This window comes from Amphibalanus amphitrite, unplaced genomic scaffold, assembly GCF_019059575.1.
Source record: "Amphibalanus amphitrite isolate SeventyFive unplaced genomic scaffold, NRLGWU_Aamphi_draft 000066F_arrow, whole genome shotgun sequence".
In the NCBI taxonomy this organism is placed as follows: domain Eukaryota; kingdom Metazoa; phylum Arthropoda; class Thecostraca; order Balanomorpha; family Balanidae; genus Amphibalanus; species Amphibalanus amphitrite.
In genome coordinates this window covers 443066-463755 of record NW_024881562.1, presented here as the reverse complement: position 1 = coordinate 463755, position 20690 = coordinate 443066, and the positions used below count along the sequence as shown (strand labels likewise).

Genomic DNA, 20690 nt, shown 5'->3' with positions numbered 1-20690 from the left:
ATCTCAAGAACGAACTTTGATGCTATGACTCACCGGCCCTCACTCCACTCACATTCCGCGAATATTCCTCCCCGACCGCCGAGCCGTACTCACTGTTTGTCGATACACCGGCCGTTCTTCAGACAGCGGAACTGGTCACCCGTGCAGGCGAGCGGGTCCGTGTAGCCCTCGATGGCGACACAGGAGCGTCCGTCGTCGGCCAGCTGGAGACCATCGGCACACAGACAGCGGTGGCCGGAGGGGACGGACACGCAGAGGTGCTCGCAGCGCAGGTCGTGGCAGCCGCCGCCAAGTAGCTGGACGCCGCCTGTCAGACGGTCCGGCTGGTCAGTGGGATGATAGGACGACCGACAAGAGTGAGGGGTACTACGGCGGTAAACTGATTACAATGACCCGACTAGTAAAGGAACTGAGCAACGGCAGCGGGGTGTGTTGTGAAAAAAACGGGCGCGCCCGAGACCCCACCAGACCACGCCGCAGCTTTGACCGCAGGGATGCAGCTTTAGTCGGCAAACACCAAGACGGGTGTCACCTACGAATACTTCAAAATAGTAGCTCACCCAACGATTACAGCTGCTTGAGACGCCCACCTATCACACCGTCTTACCTTATTTAATGATATGATCACCAGTCATCACCCACTCATTCACCAGAACCGACATCTCTCCACAAAAGCTCACCTCCAAACCACAGTGCGACCAAGAGCACACACCACAGCAAACCCGGCCTACCACACTCTCTAGCCAGTAGCCACACTGTCCCGGCAGCAACCACCCACCTGCCGTTCCGTCGCCGAGTTCGCAGACGTGCGCCGCTTCCATGGCTCCTGGCGCCTCCCTGAGTCGCTTCAACTGTCCCGAGGTGGTGTTCAGACTCCACAGCCAGCTGCCAGCCGAGCTGATGAGTGTTCCGTTCGACAGGACGGCCACCGGGCTGAGGTCGGTCAGTGCCTCCCACTGAGCTGATGAGTTGGCATTGACGCTGACATCCTGAGGCGAGGCAGAATTCGACAGAACGTCAAACTATGTTCAAATTACGCAGTAGACTAGCCACTGACGACTTTAAATCAATTCACTTCAAGTACACCAGCTACACAATAACCAAGACCAGTCAACACCCCCCCCCCCACACACACACACTTCGTACGTCCTGTATTCATCACTCACCTCCAATTGACTGCCGTTCACGTTCATTCTCTTTAGCACATTATCCACGCTCAGGTAGAGCTTCTGCTGCCGCCTGTCCAGAGCTACACCGCCGCGTACTCTCTGTTCGAACTCGTGCACCGTCTCCCGGTGCGTGCCGTCCATCCAGGCTCGCTCCAGCCGCCACACTAGGCTGCTCGGACGGCCGAAGGTGAAACTGGCTCTCTCGGCAGTAGACTTGGGCAAGGACAGCCAGTACATCCATCTGAAACATAGTTATCAGACCGTGTTAAACGTTGTACCAGTCACCCAATTTGTGCGGCCGCGACGACAACTGAGAGCTGCCTCGCACAAATTTAATACGCGATTGTCTCCCTGTCCGTCAATCTTCGATTCATTCCCGTCTCCGTCCCGTCTTCATCCCATGCCATCTCGCATCAATACCATCCTCGCCCTAAAGCCCGCTGCATCCCGTTTCATCTAATCCTGTATCACATCTCTTTCCGTCTATTTTCCATCACGTACCATTCCGTTCCATCCCATCCCCTCCCCATCTCCCTTAGTTCCCTTTCTGTCTCTGCTCACCTCCCATCCCCATCCCTCACCTATTCCCTACCCTCCCCGCCCATCTCCTCTCCCTTTCCCGGCACTCACCCGCTCCCCGGGTCCAGCACAAAACTGGCTCTGTTCAGTAGCGTCACATCAGTGAGCAGCAGGCGGCGGCGGTGCGGTGCCTCCAGCGAGGCCACTGATAGCGTCGACGCCTCGGCGTCTGCCCAGTAGACCACGTCCGAGACGGGGTCGACGGACACAGAGCGACACAGCAGCACCCGGTCGGAGACGATGGCCGAACGGTTCGATGGCGACTCCAGCGGCCGGGTCGAGATGGGAGCCCTAAGGACGGGGAGGGGGAGATGTCATAGGGGAGGCACAGGTGGCAGGCAAAAAACAAGATACGGAAATGGGAGACCGTGGGGCTTATTCGGATAAATCTATTAAAATAATTCACATAACAGACTGTCACTCAAAATATCACTAGACACTCCCGCAGTTCACACTCACATCACGAATATCCACTCCCCCACACAGAGGATCCAAACTCAACTCAGCCGTCAGGCCGCACTCACGCGCCCCAGGGATTCGGGAGTTGACACGCCCTGAGTGCCCAGCCGCGTCGCCACTCACCCGCCACGGTGGTCGCAGAAGACAAGCAGTCGCCGCCGCGGGTGGCAGTCGCCCAGGTTGATCCTGGCCCGGTCGTCTATATTATCTAATCCTATATCGTTCCCGTCAAACAGGGGCGGTATGACATCGCCGAGCTCTGACCCGGTCAGGGAGAACCCGGCCAGACTGTGGGGCAGCTCGGCCAGTAGCAGATGACCGGAGACGGGTGCCGCTGTGGGTGGACAGAGAGGTACAGTAGAGGGACAACAAGTTCCAAACGGTTACACGTCGGCCAACAACAGTTAAGTGTTTAAAAGTTACTCAAATCATATCACAACTGCTAGCGTCTGACACACTATGTTGACATCAGCTAAAACACCCCAAAGACAAGCATACTTGCTGCACCTTCGTCGGCCGGGGTCATCCCCTCACCTGAGCAGCGTCCCTGACCCGTGAGCCGGTAGCCGGGCGAGCACAGGCAGCGGGCCACGGCCGAGCCGTTCACAGTCACAGGCACGCAGATGTGTTCACAACCGCCGTTACCAGTCGTACACGGGTGCGACACTGCCGGCGGGAAGAGGGAAGCGGTCAGAGAATTGAGAGAGGCGTTTGGAGGAGGGCGGCCTGGTCCGCCGCCGTTCGTAGCCGTACACGGGTGGGCCACTGGCTGCAGAGGGAGATGTGCTCAGAAGATAGCCTGGTTCGGTCACGGACAGAGTGATCTGGTCAGATGGGGGAAGGTGGGCCACTGTCGGCGGAGGGTGGACCGGTGCATCTCCCACTGTCCTTCCGTTTCTTGTCACCCGTGTTTCACAGCTGTCACACCCTCACACAATCCCTCTGTTCCCACAATCTCTCACTGTCCCTCCGTTCCCCGGCTGCCGTCGTTTCTCACTGTCCAACTATCCCTTTGTGCCCTCCATCTGCTCTCACCGTCCCTCTGTTCCCTCCATCCCTCACTGTCCCTGTTCCCTCAAACCCTCACCGCCCAAATGTTCCCTCCATTGCTCCCCATCCCCATCTAGTGACTCTGTTCTGTCACTGTTCCCTCGTATCTCTCACCGTCGGGCTGCCGCTGCCGGTGGTACACGCGGACCGTAACCAGGTACTGGTCAGAACGACTCTGCAGCGGCCGCGGCAGCGAGCCAGCACCAAACAGTTCCGTGGTGTTCCAGGCGGGTCGGCCGAAACGGTAGAGCGTCGGCGGGCTGGACCGGACGCCGTACACCCGTCCGGCCAGCACGTCCAGAGAGATCAGAGCCTGCGACACAACAACGAAGGGGAGAGCGTCACTTAATGGCGGGTTGAGGGGAAAGGTAGGAGGCATATGACAGCGGAAACATAGTACCCTACGTTCCCGACTAGAGGTGGCGAAATGTGGACCCGGGGACCCGGTCTGTGGAACCGGTCTGAACCCGGATGGGTCCAGATCGGTTCCCAAAAATTTTTGGTCGGGTCCAACCGGGTCTTATCATTCCCTGTGCTTTATGGTAAATGTAACTATCTATTATGCTTGGCAAACCTAGTTGATGAAGCTTCCATTTGACTGGTGAAGGCACTGCTCTATGGATCCCCAGGTTCACACTTCATATCATTTCTAACAGCTGCAGTAAGGGGCTTAGCATGAAATTCATTGGTCTACCTGTTTATATATATATATATATATATATATATATATATATATATATATATATATATATATATATATATATATATATATATATATATATATATATATATATATATATATATATATATATATATATATATGTTACAGGGAGTATGCGATTTCAGTTAGTTTGCAACGACCCTAGGGTGGTTGTAACCTCCCTGAACGATCAGTTTGTTTGCAACGACCCTAGGGACGTTACAAAATAACTGCTCGTTCCGGGACGTTGTAACGAAACTAGGGTCTTTGCAACCTCCCTAGTTAGTATGCAACGAACCTAGGGTTGTTACAAAATAACTAGGGAGTTTAAGAATTCATCGAGTCTCGTTTCACAGGAGGGCCGTCAACAATCTTGTCCAATGAAAATCTTGTTCAATCTAGTTCACCTAGTTCAAATCTAGTTCAATCTAGTTCAAAGAAAAGGAGAACAAAACAATTTGAACATGCAGCTCAGGAGTATTTCACGACGGCCATCTAGTATACATTTTGTGCAGATTAGGTGCACATTTGGTGCAGATTTGTTCAAATTAGATGGGCATTCGCTAGGAAGCCCTTCGTAAAAACGGCTATTATCCGCTCGTTTCCAGTCTTTTTGTGATTGTAAACGTTCACACATGTGAAATGATGGTGGTCCCATGCATTATGGTGGGTGTCAAGGTTACGTGAAGGTCAGGTCAAGGTCATTGACCTTTGATGACCTTAGTTCACTTCTTCTGGGTTCGTATATTTTTAGGCTAGTTTTTGGAGCTGATTTCGAATTTAGCACCCATTTGAACATTTACGAAGTAATTTTGGCGCCTTCGTACCATGTCACGAAGCTGTCAGTGGTGGTTGACACCTACTATGGACAGCTAGCAAGACGCCTACTGGTTGACCTGACCTGACCTGACCCGGCCTGGCCTAAAAACATCAAGACATCATCGGTGATTAAAGCTAACATGAAATGCGTGATCAGCGCCCCGAAAAACCTCGTAACAACCCAACTCCATGTGCGTGAAGTTGGCGTCGGATTCGGATTCGTATTCAGCGTCGAGTACCGAATCACTTGAAAACGTCATATCTGGTCAATTCGGGGACGGGGAGCACGAATATGACATTAATTTTGCCCTAGCAGGTATCCCTTATCCCTTAATCGTCCCTTAAACGACGGGGCGCGCCAAAAGTGCCTCAGGGGTTCTTCTGATCGCGAAAATAATGGTCCCAGGCGATTCCCCGGGTCGATATCTAGCCGCACCACCACTAACTTCACACGTGCCTCATATCCCTTATCCCTTAATCGTCCCTTAAACGACGGGGCGCGCCAAAAGTGCCTCAGGGGTTCTTCCGATCGCGAAAATAATGGTCCCAGGCAATTCCCCGGGTCGATATCTAGCCGCACCACCACTAACTTCACACGTGCCTCACATCCCTCATCCCTTAATCGTCCCTTAAACGACGGGGCGCGCCAAAAGTGCCTCAGGGGTTCTTCTGATCGCGAAAATAATGGTCCCAGGCGATTCCCCGGGTCGATATCTAGCCGCACCACCACTAACTTCACACGTGCCTCATATCCCTTATCCCTTAATCGTCCCTTAAATGACGGGGCGCGCCAAAAGTGCCTCAGGGGTTCTTCCGATCGCGAAAATAATGGTCCCAGGCAATTCCCCGGGTCGATATCTAGCCGCACCACCACTAACTTCACACGTGCCTCACATCCTTCATCCCTTAATCGTCCCTTAAACGACGGGGCGCGCCAAAAGTGCCTCAGGGGTTCTTCTGATCGCGAAAATAATGGTCCCAGGCGATTCCCCGGGTCGATATCTAGCCGCACCACCACTAACTTCACACGTGCCTCATATCCCTTATCCCTTAATCGTCCCTTAAACGACGGGGCGCGCCAAAAGTGCCTCAGGGGTTCTTCCGATCGCGAAAATAATGGTCCCAGGCAATTCCCCGGGTCGATATCTAGCCGCACCACCACTAACTTCACACGTGCCTCACATCCCTCATCCCTTAATCGTCCCTTAAACGACGGGGCGCGCCAAAAGTGCCTCAGGGGTTCTTCTGATCGCGAAAATAATGGTCCCAGGCGATTCCCCGGGTCGATATCTAGCCGCACCACCACTAACTTCACACGTGCCTCATATCCCTCATCCCTTAATCGTCCCTTAAACGACGGGGCGCGCCAAAAGTGCCTCAGGGGTTCTTCCGATCGCAAAAAGAATGGTCCCAGGCGATTCCCCGGGTCGATATCTAGCCGCACCACCACTAACTTCACACGTGCCTCATATCCCTTATCCCTTAATCGTCCCTTAAATGACGGGGCGCGCCAAAAGTGCCTCAGGGGTTCTTCTGATCGCGAAAATAATGGTCCCAGGCGATTCCCCGGGTCGATATCTAGCCGCACCACCACTAACTTCACACGTGCCTCATATCCCTTATCCCTTAATCGTCCCTTAAATGACGGGGCGCGCCAAAAGTGCCTCAGGGGTTCTTCCGATCGCGAAAAGAATGGTCCCAGGCGATTCCCCGGGTCGATATCTAGCCGCACCACCACTAACTTCACACGTGCCTCATATCCCTTATCCCTTAATCGTCCCTTAAATGACGGGGCGCGCCAAAAGTGCCTCAAGGGTTCTTCCGATCGCGAAAAGAATGGTCCCAGGCGATTCCCCGGGTCGATATCTAGCCGCACCACCACTAACTTCACACGTGCCTCATATCCCTTATCCCTTAATCGTCCCTTAAATGACGGGGCGCGCCAAAAGTGCCTCAGGGGTTCTTCCGATCGCGAAAAGAATGGTCCCAGGCGATTCCCCGGGTCGATATCTAGCCGCACCACCACTAACTTCACACGTGCCTCATATCCCTTATCCTTTAATCGTCCCTTAAATGACGGGGCGCGCCAAAAGTGCCTCAGGGGTTCTTCCGATCGCGAAAAGAATGGTCCCAGGCGATTCCCCGGGTCGATATCTAGCCGCACCACCACTAACTTCACACGTGCCTCATATCCCTTATCCCTTAATCGTCCCTTAAACGACGGGGCGCGCCAAAAGTGCCTCAGGGGCTCTTCCGATCACGAAAATAATGGTCCCAGGCGATTCCCCGGGTCGATATCTAGCCGCACCACCACTAACTTCACACGTGCCTCATATCCCTTATCCCTTAATCGTCCCTTAAATGACGGGGCGCGCCAAAAGTGCCTCAGGGGTTCTTCCGATCGCGAAAATAATGGTCCCAGGCAATTCCCCGGGTCGATATCTAGCCGCACCACCACTAACTTCACACGTGCCTCACATCCCTCATCCCTTAATCGTCCCTTAAACGACGGGGCGCGCCAAAAGTGCCTCAGGGGTTCTTCTGATCGCGAAAATAATGGTCCCAGGCGATTCCCCGGGTCGATATCTAGCCGCACCACCACTAACTTCACACGTGCCTCATATCCCTTATCCCTTAATCGTCCCTTAAATGACGGGGCGCGCCAAAAGTGCCTCAGGGGTTCTTCCGATCGCGAAAAGAATGGTCCCAGGCGATTCCCCGGGTCGATATCTAGCCGCACCACCACTAACTTCACACGTGCCTCATATCCCTTATCCCTTAATCGTCCCTTAAATGACGGGGCGCGCCAAAAGTGCCTCAGGGGTTCTTCCGATCGCGAAAAGAATGGTCCCAGGCGATTCCCCGGGTCGATATCTAGCCGCACCACCACTAACTTCACACGTGCCTCATATCCCTTATCCCTTAATCGTCCCTTAAATGACGGGGCGCGCCAAAAGTGCCTCAGGGGTTCTTCCGATCGCGAAAATAATGGTCCCAGGCAATTCCCCGGGTCGATATCTAGCCGCACCACCACTAACTTCACACGTGCCTCATATCCCTTATCCCTTAATCGTCCCTTAAATGACGGGGCGCGCCAAAAGTGCCTCAGGGGCTCTTCCGATCGCGAAAATAATGGTCCCAGGCGATTCCCCGGGTCGATATCTAGCCGCACCACCACTAACTTCACACGTGCCTCATATCCCTTATCCCTTAATCGTCCCTTAAATGACGGGGCGCGCCAAAAGTACCTCAGGGGCTCTTCCGATCGCGAAAATAATGGTCCCAGGCGATTCCCCGGGTCGATATCTTGCCGCACCACCACTAACTTCACACGTGCCTCATATCCCTTATCCCTTAATCGTCCCTTAAATGACGGGGCGCGCCAAAAGTGCCTCAGGGGTTCTTCCGATCGCGAAAATAATGGTCCCAGGCAATTCCCCGGGTCGATATCTAGCCGCACCACCACTAACTTCACACGTGCCTCATATCCCTTATCCCTTAATCGTCCCTTAAATGACGGGGCGCGCCAAAAGTGCCTCAGGGGCTCTTCCGATCGCGAAAATAATGGTCCCAGGCGATTCCCCGGGTCGATATCTAGCCGCACCACCACTAACTTCACACGTGCCTCATATCCCTTATCCCTTAATCGTCCCTTAAATGACGGGGCGCGCCAAAAGTGCCTCAGGGGCTCTTCCGATCGCGAAAATAATGGTCCCAGGCGATTCCCCGGGTCGATATCTTGCCGCACCACCACTAACTTCACACGTGCCTCATATCCCTTATCCCTTAATCGTCCCTTAAATGACGGGGCGCGCCAAAAGTGCCTCAGGGGTTCTTCCGATCGCGAAAATAATGGTCCCAGGCGATTCCCCGGGTCGATATCTAGCCGCACCACCACTAACTTCACACGTGCCTCATATCCCTTATCCCTTAATCGTCCCTTAAATGACGGGGCGCGCCAAAAGTGCCTCAGGGGCTCTTCCGATCGCGAAAATAATGGTCCCAGGCGATTCCCCGGGTCGATATCTAGCCGCACCACCACTAACTTCACACGTGCCTCATATCCCTTATCCCTTAATCGTCCCTTAAATGACGGGGCGCGCCAAAAGTGCCTCAGGGGCTCTTCCGATCGCGAAAAGAATGGTCCCAGGCGATTCCCCGGGTCGATATCTAGCCGCACCACCACTAACTTCACACGTGCCTCATATCCCTTATCCCTTAATCGTCCCTTAAATGACGGGGCGCGCCAAAAGTGCCTCAGGGGTTCTTCCGATCGCGAAAATAATGGTCCCAGGCAATTCCCCGGGTCGATATCTAGCCGCACCACCACTAACTTCACACGTGCCTCACATCCCTCATCCCTTAATCGTCCCTTAAACGACGGGGCGCGCCAAAAGTGCCTCAGGGGTTCTTCCGATCGCGAAAAGAATGGTCCCAGGCGATTCCCCGGGTCGATATCTAGCCGCACCACCACTAACTTCACACGTGCCTCATATCCCTTATCCCTTAATCGTCCCTTAAATGACGGGGCGCGCCAAAAGTGCCTCAGGGGCTCTTCCGATCGCGAAAATAATGGTCCCAGGCGATTCCCCGGGTCGATATCTAGCCGCACCACCACTAACTTCACACGTGCCTCATATCCCTTAACCCTTAATCGTCCCTTAAATGACGGGGCGCGCCAAAAGTGCCTCAGGGGTTCTTCCGATCGCGAAAATAATGGTCCCAGGCAATTCCCCGGGTCGATATCTAGCCGCACCACCACTAACTTCACACGTGCCTCACATCCCTCATCCCTTAATCGTCCCTTAAACGACGGGGCGCGCCAAAAGTGCCTCAGGGGTTCTTCCGATCGCGAAAAGAATGGTCCCAGGCGATTCCCCGGGTCGATATCTAGCCGCACCACCACTAACTTCACACGTGCCTCATATCCCTTATCCCTTAATCGTCCCTTAAATGACGGGGCGCGCCAAAAGTGCCTCAGGGGCTCTTCCGATCGCGAAAATAATGGTCCCAGGCGATTCCCCGGGTCGATATCTTGCCGCACCACCACTAACTTCACACGTGCCTCATATCCCTTATCCCTTAATCGTCCCTTAAATGACGGGGCGCGCCAAAAGTGCCTCAGGGGTTCTTCCGATCGCGAAAATAATGGTCCCAGGCAATTCCCCGGGTCGATATCTAGCCGCACCACCACTAACTTCACACGTGCCTCACATCCCTCATTTGGCGCGCCCCGTCATTTAAGGGACGATTAAGGGATAAGGAATATGAGGCACGTGTGAAGTTAGTGGTGGTGCGGCTAGATATCGACCCGGGGAATCGCCTGGGACCATTATTTTCGCGATCAGAAGAACCCCTGAGGCACTTTTGGCGCGCCCCGTCATTTAAGGGACGATTAAGGGATAAGGGATATGAGGCACGTGTGAAGTTAGTGGTGGTGCGGCTAGATATCGACCCGGGGAATCGCCTGGGACCATTCTTTTCGCGATCGGAAGAACCCCTGAGGCACTTTTGGCGCGCCCCGTCGTTTAAGGGACGATTAAGGGATAAGGGATATGAGGCACGTGTGAAGTTAGTGGTGGTGCGGCAAGATATCGACCCGGGGAATCGCCTGGGACCATTATTTTCGCGATCGGAAGAGCCCCTGAGGCACTTTTGGCGCGCCCCGTCATTTAAGGGACGATTAAGGGATAAGGGATATGAGGCACGTGTGAAGTTAGTGGTGGTGCGGCTAGATATCGACCCGGGGAATCGCCTGGGACCATTCTTTTCGCGATCGGAAGAACCCCTGAGGCACTTTTGGCGCGCCCCGTCGTTTAAGGGACGATTAAGGGATGAGGGATGTGAGGCACGTGTGAAGTTAGTGGTGGTGCGGCTAGATATCGACCCGGGGAATCGCCTGGGACCATTATTTTCGCGATCAGAAGAACCCCTGAGGCACTTTTGGCGCGCCCCGTCGTTTAAGGGACGATTAAGGGATAAGGGATACCTGCTAGGGCAAAATTAATGTCATATTCGTGCTCCCCGTCCCCGAATTGACCAGATATGACGTTTTCAAGTGATTCGGTACTCGACGCTGAATACGAATCCGAATCCGACGCCAACTTCACGCACATCCCAACTCCAAAGTTTTAACAGGTCCCGATTTTCCCGACTTTTGAGTCAGTGACCTGACCTGGAAGGTCAACCAATAACCTAGCCCCGCCCTGTGCGTTTGCAGCTAGCAAAACACCAATAAGAGCGAGAGTTAACTCCGCAGGACCTGTTGGTTTTCTACATACGCGCCGGCCGGGGGAGGGTTGGTACGACCACCTCGTCGTTTTTCGCCCCTGATGGAGTTAGAGCGTCGCGGAAAAAACGAGCGTGTGTGCCGTTAGGAGACACAGCAACTAGTACCGATTTTAAGGTCTCAGGTCAACCGGTGACCTCTGAGGTCAGGTCAAGTGACTCAAGACACGGGTTCGGTTTTTGATTAATAACTTCTTTAAAAAAAAAAACAGTAGCAGAGCGCGATTTTAGCATCAACGTGCTCGCCTTGCTCAGGCGCGTCAAATGGTATACTTTTTGTCCGGGTGAGGTCAACTTGAGGTGCTGACCTCGGGTCAAGGTAAGGTCAGAGACCCCTAGGTTGCGAAATTGGTCAAAGGAGGTCATGTTGCATAGTATTCGATTCGGTAGGTCTTCCTTAGTCCATAAGTGGCTTGACCGACTCGCTAGCAATTTGATCGGGAGTTATGGAGGAAAAGCTCGTATGACCCTAGTGACGTCATAAATGACGCAACGTCAACAATGCAAAATTGAAGCAGCTAACCTTGCAAGGAGTGCATAAAATCACGGTCCGTGTGCTTGATATAGTTTGAGATCGTTCCCGGCGGCAGAATAGCAGTTTTCATTTTTCTCAATTGACTTACCACAACTATTTCTCAAATGTCTCAACGAATGCTGGATTCGAAATAAGCTAAAAAAAAGCCCTTGAAATCGTACAATTTGAAACAGTCACCCGAAGTCACCAAACGTCAATGACCTTGACCTGACCGACAACTGACAAGTCAACTTGAAACCCATCATGATGCATGGGACAACCATCAGTTCACATGTTGGCAGTTTTATATGTAATCACAATAGAAGTCTGGAAACGCAATTTTATGTGCGCTCACATAAACGGCAAATCATTTCGGTCTGCCATGGTCCCAGAAATCAGATCAAAGGTCAAAGGTCATTGGTTTTCAGGATCATGAACTGTATAGGAAATGTGTAACCAGTAACGTAGATAAGTTCGAGGACACTCAAAGTTTCGTCGCGATTGGCCGCTTTTAGCGCGAGATAATCGCGAAAAAACTAACGAGGGGTTTTATCCGACCCGCACCACTAAAAGTGTGAGGTGAGGGATAACCCGCACACGGATAGCGATATCCATCACACTTACCCCAGTAACTATATTCTCTGCATGTAAACATATGCTGGCGATATAATGCAGCCAAAATTATCACAGTTACTTGCTTTGTCCCGGGCACCACATATACTCCTGAGCTGAATGTTCAAATTTTGTTCTCCTTTTCTTTTAATCTGAACTAGATTGAACAAGATTTTCATTGGACAAGATTGTTGACGGCCCTCCTGTGAAACGAGACTCGATGAATTTTTAAACTCCCTAGTTATTTTGTAACAACCCTAGGTTCGTTGCATACTAACTAGGGAGGTTGCAACGACCCTAGTTTCGTTGCAACGTCCCGGAACGAGCAGTTATTTTGTAACGTCCCTAGGGTCGTTGCAAACAAACTGATCGTTCAGGGAGGTTACATCCACCCTAGGGTCGTTGCAAACTAACTGAAATCGCATACTCCCTGTAACATATATATATATATTTTTTAATCTGACCTGAATCTGGTTCTAAAATACAAACTGTGAACATGTGAAGTGAAGTGATTGTCATAATGTTTTTACTTTGCAACACAAGTATGCCCAAATGGAAAGAAAATATTTTCTACTTGCTATACCACTGTGAACACGTTTTGTAAATGAATTTTGGGAACGGATCTATCTGGTTCCAATTCTAACTTGGACCGTGTCTGACCGGTTCCAGAAATGTCTCAGTCAGACCAGGTCCGGATCTGGTTTCCATAATTTTCCACTTTTGCCACCTCTATTCCCGACACAGACAAAACCCTACTGTGACGCGTCAGTATCACACGTAATAATTCCAACTAGGGGCAGTTAATCTCAGCTTCCTTTTCCAATCCATGACGTTTTCAGACTCCCTCCCAATATCCGTCTCTTCTTTCTCTCTTCCCGCCGTCAGTTTGGCCTTCTCCCCGCCGTCGCGTCAGTCCCTTCCTCCTTCCAACACCATTATCCTCCATGCCTCTGCCGTCAGCATCCCCCCATTCCCCAAAAATATCCGCCTCTCTCCTACGTCAGTCTTTCCTCCTGCCGTCAGTCTCTTCCCTTCTCGAGCCAGCCTTTCCATCATCCTCGTTAGTTCCCCTCTTTCTCTCCCGTCCGTCTCTCCCTCCTCTTCCCCGTCCGGCTCTCTCCCGTCGTCCTTCCCCTCCTCACCGGCACCCCCGAGGCCAGCCGCAGCAGCTCGGGCCGGTCGCCGGTCCCGTTCAGACCTCCATACGGCCACATGGCCAGCTCTTCATTCAACGTCAGTGCGTACAGACGCTGCGAGGCCGGGTCTGCCGCCACCAGGCTCAGCCAGTCCGGATGGGCCGGCAGATCCACCCTGCGGCGCGCGCTGCCGTCCAGCTGAGAGACGATGAGCGTGCTGACGTCGGAGTAGGCCACCACCAGCTGGCTGGGGGCAGAGGGGGCAGGGCCGGGTGAACAGAGGGGCAGAGGGGGCAGGGCTGGGTGAACATAGGGGGCAGAGAGGGGAGGGGCAGAGGGGAGGCCCGGGTGAACAGAGGGGCAGAGGGGGCAGGGCTGGGTGAACAGAGGGGCAGAGAGAGCGGGGGCAGAGGGGAGGCCCGGGTGAGCAGGACAGCCCGTCTGCGACTTACTCGCCACACGAAAAAGAGCACCGCTTTCTGATTGTGTTGAAATTATGCAAATACCCTATACAGTTACTTCCCGAGTTCGTGACGGCCTGGGTCCATTTCGGAAATAAACACGTGGCAACGCTCCACAATGTGAGCAGCCTCAATGCACGTAAAGTGTGTCTTCGATTACGGAGAGAGCGGTGACGGCCGCGGTCTCTGAGCACTCTGCTCGGACGCACCTGTTGGGTATATCGACCACCATGGTCAGCGGCCAGTCGTCCAGCCGCAGCAGGGGAGTGCAGACCGTCAGCCGGCCGGAGCACAGCAGCACCATCCTCTCCTTGGACAGCAGCATATACCAGTTGCCGCCCACCCAGTCGTAGTGCAGCTGCTTCACGGCTGGGGGGCAGAGAAGGGCGGGTCAGTGAGCAGAATCGCCAGGAGGCACTGAACAGGACGCTGTAGCCTACAGGGTGACAGGTTTAGCGAAAAAAAAAATCCTTGGCTGACTACATTTGAGAAAGAAATAAGCGGCATGGAATCACGGCGATTATGAATTTCTGTAGTGTCAAAACCACCTATCGCCTTACAAGCAAAGGGCCGTGTCGGTCGCTCGGTCATCTACTACTCACTCCTGAGGTTAATGTTGTCTGGCGGCCGCAGAGTCCATGTTTCCGTGAGGTTGCTGACGGCCGCGCAGCTCAGACCATTATCGGCAGAGACCCAGCATACAGAGCCGTTCCTGGCGACATGGTAGTGATGGGTCAGGGTGGGGTTCGAGCCAGGACACTGGTCTCACATATTCCCTGACGTTTCGTCAGACGCTTCTGTAGCCCGGCGGACTGCGGGCGGAGCGGACATGGGTCGGACCAGCGCGCCGCCGCCCACCAGCACCCCTTCAGTCCGTCTTTATTCCCTCTACTCCTCTGTTCCTCTGTCAAACAGTCTCCTGTCTCTATGTCCCACCCGTAGTCGTAGTTCCCGTCTCACCTCTGGTCTTAGTCCCTCTGTCCAACACTTAATCCCCTGTCCCACCTGTGGTCGCAGTCCCTGTCCCACCTTTAGTCCTAGTCCCTCTGTCGAACACTTCCCCTGTCCCACCTATGGTTGTAGTCAAGCGCCACGCCGGCGCTCCTCTTCTGCAGCGGTCTCCACGCTCCGTCTCCGGCGGCCAGTGAGCCATCCTCAGTAGAGACCCGCAGCAGGAGCTGGTCGGCGGCCACCAGAAGAGTGGCCGGCTCATCCGCCGGCTCTGGGGACACACAGGTCAGAAGTACAGCCGGTCAGGGGTACAGTGGGCCAGAGGCACAGCCGGTCAGGGGTACAGTGGGCCAGAGGCACAGCCGGTCAGGGGTACAGTGGGCCTGGGGTACGGCCGGTCAGGGGTATGTACAGTAGGCCGGCGGCCACCAACAGAGAGGCCGGCTCCTGCGGCGGTTCGGAGGGCACAGATATCAGAGGTAGGTACAGCCAGATATGGTACAGTCTGTCAAAGGTACAGTCAGAGATACAGCCGGTCAGGTCTCCCAGCTACCATCCATAACTCCACAGTCCACATCCAACCAAGTCTTGCTGGCAGCTGGCCGGTTTTGTTTAAAAACAGACAGTCAGATGACTCTCCAGTCTCCACTGAGTAATTACGACTTATGAAACTGTAGGACATCCTTGTGATAGCTTGATGTGCATTGGCTAGCGAGGAGCCCAAATATAATCCATCGATGGCGGAAGGATACAGGCATACCAGTCGCCACTCCTATTGACCGAGAGGCCCGTCGGGGACCATGTCTCCGGGTCGGGCCACTCGCGTGACTGCCCCAGTCAGGCGGCGCGGCTGAAGCGGCGCTCGTTCCGATAAACTGGTCGGCGGCGCCCGTGGCCGCTCGCGTGTCTCCGTTCAGGTAATGTCGCCGGACCGTGTCGCGCCGGTGGTCATTCGGCGGTCCGGCGGTCCGACACGCCACTCGGCGCCGGGCCATCACACGGACCGACCGTGACGGAGGCCGAGGGGGCACCGGAGACGCGGCGGCTGGTGGGCGAGCGTCGAGCGACCATACCGCCACTGCACGGACTCGGACCCCGGTCAGCCAGTGACAGTAGTGACCTGCACGTTCCATGTCCAGTGGCTTCACGAACCCCACCAGGACAGTTAACGTCCGCTGTCCAGTGTCCCCACTCCCCACTACGACTGCATAAAGGCTGGTCCGGTCTACTGTCCAGTTTTCACACAGCGACTACATAAACCCCGGCTCCAGACTTCAGCCGCCGATAACACCGCTAGGCGATAACACTCTTTGAGCTGCACAAATGGGCAGATAAGTGATTATAGAGCGGTTCTCAGAGATATCGGGCCCATGTTTCACTCAGCACTTTTGAACAAGCCCTTGGTTCCTCTTTCACTCCTTGCTACCAGCTACAGGTAAGTCCAAATGACGTAACCACCGAAAATGGTAGGCAACACGTGGTCGAGGGAACTTGACAGTCGTCGCGAGACCGCTGGCGATGGACCAGATTATGTCCGAACTGACAGCAGGCGGTCAGAGAATGATTTATGGCAGAACGAAACCGGTCCAACCAGGTCACAACCACAGCAATCAGTCTGTCGAGCGAGTTGGCTGATTAATTGATAATAAGCGAATGAATGACTTCATCGATTAAGTCGCCGAACATGTTTTCTGTAATAAATGCCACATTTTATCGTACTGAGGATGAGCGTGCGAATAATTGCCGGAGCTTGCAACAAATATAATATATCATGGCAGTCTTATTCCCTTCTTTAGGTAACACTCATCTCGCCACAGCGTACAGCTAACATTCAGACGTTCGCGTGAGCGTAACAAAAAGTAGACACTCTTCAAAAAGTACTGTGGACAGTCATCAGAACATCACTGTCAGTCAGTCAATGCTTGAGACACACACAGCCGTCAGATCAGGCCATCGCCGGGCTCACGCTCCTCGATGTAACGTACCGCTGACGGGTAGACAGCCGTCGGAACGCACTGCTGCCGGTCACTCAATGCTTGAGACACACATAACCGACACAACAGTTCGTTGCCAAGCTATTAGTAATTTTGGTCAGACACACGCTCGTTTCAACTTACCGTTGACGGGCAGGCAGTCATCCGGGTCCGTTTCGGACTGTGTGTATCCCTCCTCGCAGGAGCAGCTGTAAGACCCAGGAGAGTTGGTGCACCGCTGACTGCAGACATAGCTCTCACACTCGTCCCGGTCTGTGGGCATGGAGAGTGTGTGGGGTCAGAAACTAAGCGATTGAGAAGATAGAAGCTCAGGGAGTACGGGTAAAAAAACTCAGGAAATACGGGTCATAAACTCAGGGAGTGCGGGTCAGAAACTCAGGCTGACAAGTAGAAGCTCAGGGAGTACGAGTCAGGAACTCAGGGAATGATGGGGTCGAATCTCAGGGGGTAGGTATGGTCAAGTCAATTCGCGGACACGAGCGGTGGAGTCAAGAAGTCAGGTTGAAGTTCCATAGAATGCACAGGGTAAATACGACCAAAAAGAGTCAGCATGAAAGACAAAAGGTAAAACATAAAAAGTACCGAACAGGACATTGTCGATTCTTATGCGCGCCCAAACTTTCAATGAGCCCTGGCATCGGCCAGCCAGTTCGAGTCTTAGACCCTCGAGTTCGAGTCTTAGATATTCGGTTTTCACGTAGTGCCCTCTCCAATCTGACGGCCCTGGAGCAGTGAGGTACGCGTATGCATCGTCGAGGGGCAGAGACGTGTCTCCGTGCTGACAAGTTCACTCAGTCTCATTTATAAACATGTCGGTGATCGTTTAACTGCACGGCAGGGGTTCAGCTGCACCACATAGTCACCGTTCGTCACCGTTCGAGTAATCGCCATCTTTTATTCGTGGCACACGTCTGCATTACAAAACGGGACGGATTGAGCTTATTGAGAGTCACACGGTTGAGCTAGCTGACCTGACATGTCTCACCGTTATCACAACGTGATACAATCAGAACACATCAAACCAGCAGGACGGTTGGAAAATAGTCTGCAACACTATATCAACCAAAACGTAAGGACCACCGAGTTCGAGTGTTCACTTATATAACTTTATATAATTCCGCCGTATAATAGGCGACAAACGCCGAACCACGGCACACGACAGAGGGCACACGACGGTTCCCATGTCGGCACCTTGCATGCCGCACCGAACAATGGCCATGTTCTCAACCACAACAGGCGGTCCGACACGACGCCAGTCGCTCTCCGCGGAACTCACAGTGATTGAACATCACAAAAACGGATCGACCGACAGCTCTGCTCAGACTGTTCCGAGGACCCACCGGGGCAGCCACCGTCGCGACCACGCCGTGTTCCGGCTGGGCTCATCCTCTCAGGTTGGTTCCGGCACTCACGGCCAATTTGTTGCATATTCAGCACGCAAATGGCCCATTGTCAGACCAGTGCAGACGGCGGGCGGGGATAATACGCCCACTGTCCTGTGGCACTCCTGAATGGATTACACGGGGAGGTAAGGTCTTTACTGGGTTTAGGATGTTTCCATGGCGTCCATGGCGACTCGGTTCTGCTGGTGGAGGTCAGAAGGGCGGTATAACACAACCACAGGTCATGACCATGAGCTTCGGTGGCAAACATCAACAAACTCCGATAGAATCAACTCCACCTCCCTCTGGGCCTGTCCAGACAATGTTGACGGCCGGCGCATCAATGTCCAATATCAGTACGTCAGTGGTAGTTAGTGGGAGCATACGACGGCCGGTAGAGACTCCGGACAGACACCGGGAGTAGTAGAGCTGACACCCGCCGCCGAGCCAGTCCCTCGGCGACAAACCCGGCCGTCGCCGCTCAATTTCAGCGAACTCGTCCAACTAAATCCGGACAGCCGCCGCTGCTCCCGCCGCTGCCGCTGCAGCCTGCTGCCGCTACCGTCTTCCAGGTTCCGCGCTGGTGGGATAACGCTCGAGATTGAACACCAGGAAATGAAACAGCTTAAGTGCCGGCATCTGTTCCCTCATGAAATATTCCAAGTTGGATATATAACAATGCGTCGGCAAGGCAACTTTAGAAGTTACTAGACAAAACAGATGAAACAAGTGGGGGATCCAAACCGGCTACACCACATGGCACCAGGCCATCATTGTTGAGGATAGATGAGCCACTATAGTGGTGTTCTACCGTCAGATATTAAAGCAGCAGCCCGCCACCGGCCAGCCGGGCGGCATGAATCGCCACGAGAGCAGCTTCCTACCGCCAGGAGAAATCAATACCGCCTCTGAGAGCCGAGAGCGCCGGCCGTCCGCGAGCCGAACCGCCTCCGAGGGCGGCGGCGGCGGCGGGAGTACGAGCGACGGTTACAGACACGCTGTTGAGTGTTCAACTGCACTCGGGCTTGACTCAGTCGGTCCAAGGCACCCGGGTGGCTACGGCGGTGCGGGAGTCAATGCTAGAGTCACGCTGTCCAACTTCACTCTGGCAGACTACCTGCCACCAGGGCCTCGAAATGGACTCAGGAATTGAAGTGGGAAACGTCGAACAGCAATACCACAAAGTCATGTGACCCCATGACTGCCGCTCCATTCAGACTTGCACACTCTCGCCCCTCCCACTTATCATCAGCGTTTCCATGCAGTTGTTATTCATCACCAGTCCGCACCATGTCATGGCTCATTAAAGTGTCTTATAACCCATGACATCGACCACTTACAGTATATTTGGCAATATTTGGTAAGGCGGGCCCAGCCCACACATACCATCCTCACAGCAGCAGGCTAGCGAGACGCCTCGCCGGTCTCGCCGGCCTGCAGTGACAATAACGGCGCACTCTCAGTGAGGTATGTCGGCCACTCTCACGGCAGCAGCCGTCTCGGACGGTGCTACGGCGTCTGACGGCCAACCCGAGGACGACAAACAGCTCTGCCCGCCCCGAGAGGACCATACGAGGAGAGAGCCGACACTCGACCGGCACTTGGCGGCGGAGGGAGGCCGGGATTGCTCTCCGGTTGATCGTGGCTGAAAACCGACATAGAAGGGCCCAACCGGTCGGAGCTGGAAACGAGACATGGCCAGGCTGTCAAAGCTGACCCGGATGCAGAGATCCGACGACAAACTTGGAGTAATGATCAATCAAAGGTCAGACAGGTCGGGCGCTGATGCATCAGTTTAAGGATCACCGAAAAGTCAGGCGGGTCGGGCGCTGACGTGCATGCACTCCCTAAGCGCTGACTGATATTTGTTTTAAAGATGGGTCATGGAACGGGACTTCGAGCCCATCCGGGTCTGGCTGGGCTGATGCATCTCGAGATGCCGCACAGGATGCATTAGTAGGCAGTCGTGAATGATTTGTGGTGTCAGCAGTCCATCTGAACTCCGACCAGCACCGGTAAGCATCAGGAGCAGAAGGTCAAAGTCCTGTCGCGTTCATGGGGTGGCGGCATGTCATCCCATTTTAGCAGCCCGAAGTGACTCAAAGACAACAGCATACGCCTCGGCAAAACAAAGTCCCAAATACCATTTATCAGCATAGCAATGATCGCTCCTCACTGTATTTCAGTTTTGTCTCATTAGCATATGACGCCTCCGGCTACCAACACCTCTCATCTCCACCCACCCACCCCTCCTAACGCTCGTCAGCCCTACCCAGGTGCTAGCACCTCCTACAGCGGGCGACACTCTGTCTGCAGCGGCCCGTATCCGGGGTATATCCACCACACCTCTCCTCCGACCTGAGACGAACCAGTCTCGACCCACGGCCGGCTGGACCCAGCCGAGCGGAGCCGCCTGCGCAGCCGGCCGGCACAATGAAAACAACGTCCATCACCGCTGCGACGGCGCCGACACCTCTGACGCTGCCGCCACGGCCGCTGGGTGGCCGGGTGACGGTCAGATGTGTCGACTCTTGAGTGCGGCGCAGAGGTCGAGCGATGAGGTTTGGCACATTAGA

General features: G+C 54.0%; 1 protein-coding gene across 1 annotated transcript in view; it reads right to left on the bottom strand.

The window, feature by feature from the left end:
* The window catches only part of LOC122378856 (prolow-density lipoprotein receptor-related protein 1-like), a 143406-nt gene that overhangs the window by 80269 nt on the left and 42447 nt on the right, over positions 1 to 20690 (bottom strand). The window contains exons 6-17 of the mRNA XM_043360445.1: positions 16856 to 16984; positions 14859 to 15009; positions 14390 to 14499; positions 13997 to 14156; positions 13333 to 13573; positions 3372 to 3570; positions 2742 to 2873; positions 2331 to 2541; positions 1800 to 2039; positions 1167 to 1410; positions 779 to 989; positions 94 to 307 (exon numbers count right to left, since the gene is read on the bottom strand). Coding sequence (XP_043216380.1) covers positions 94 to 307; positions 779 to 989; positions 1167 to 1410; positions 1800 to 2039; positions 2331 to 2541; positions 2742 to 2873; positions 3372 to 3570; positions 13333 to 13573; positions 13997 to 14156; positions 14390 to 14499; positions 14859 to 15009; positions 16856 to 16984 — 2242 coding nt within the window. The remainder of the gene's footprint in view (positions 1 to 93; positions 308 to 778; positions 990 to 1166; positions 1411 to 1799; positions 2040 to 2330; positions 2542 to 2741; positions 2874 to 3371; positions 3571 to 13332; positions 13574 to 13996; positions 14157 to 14389; positions 14500 to 14858; positions 15010 to 16855; positions 16985 to 20690) is intronic.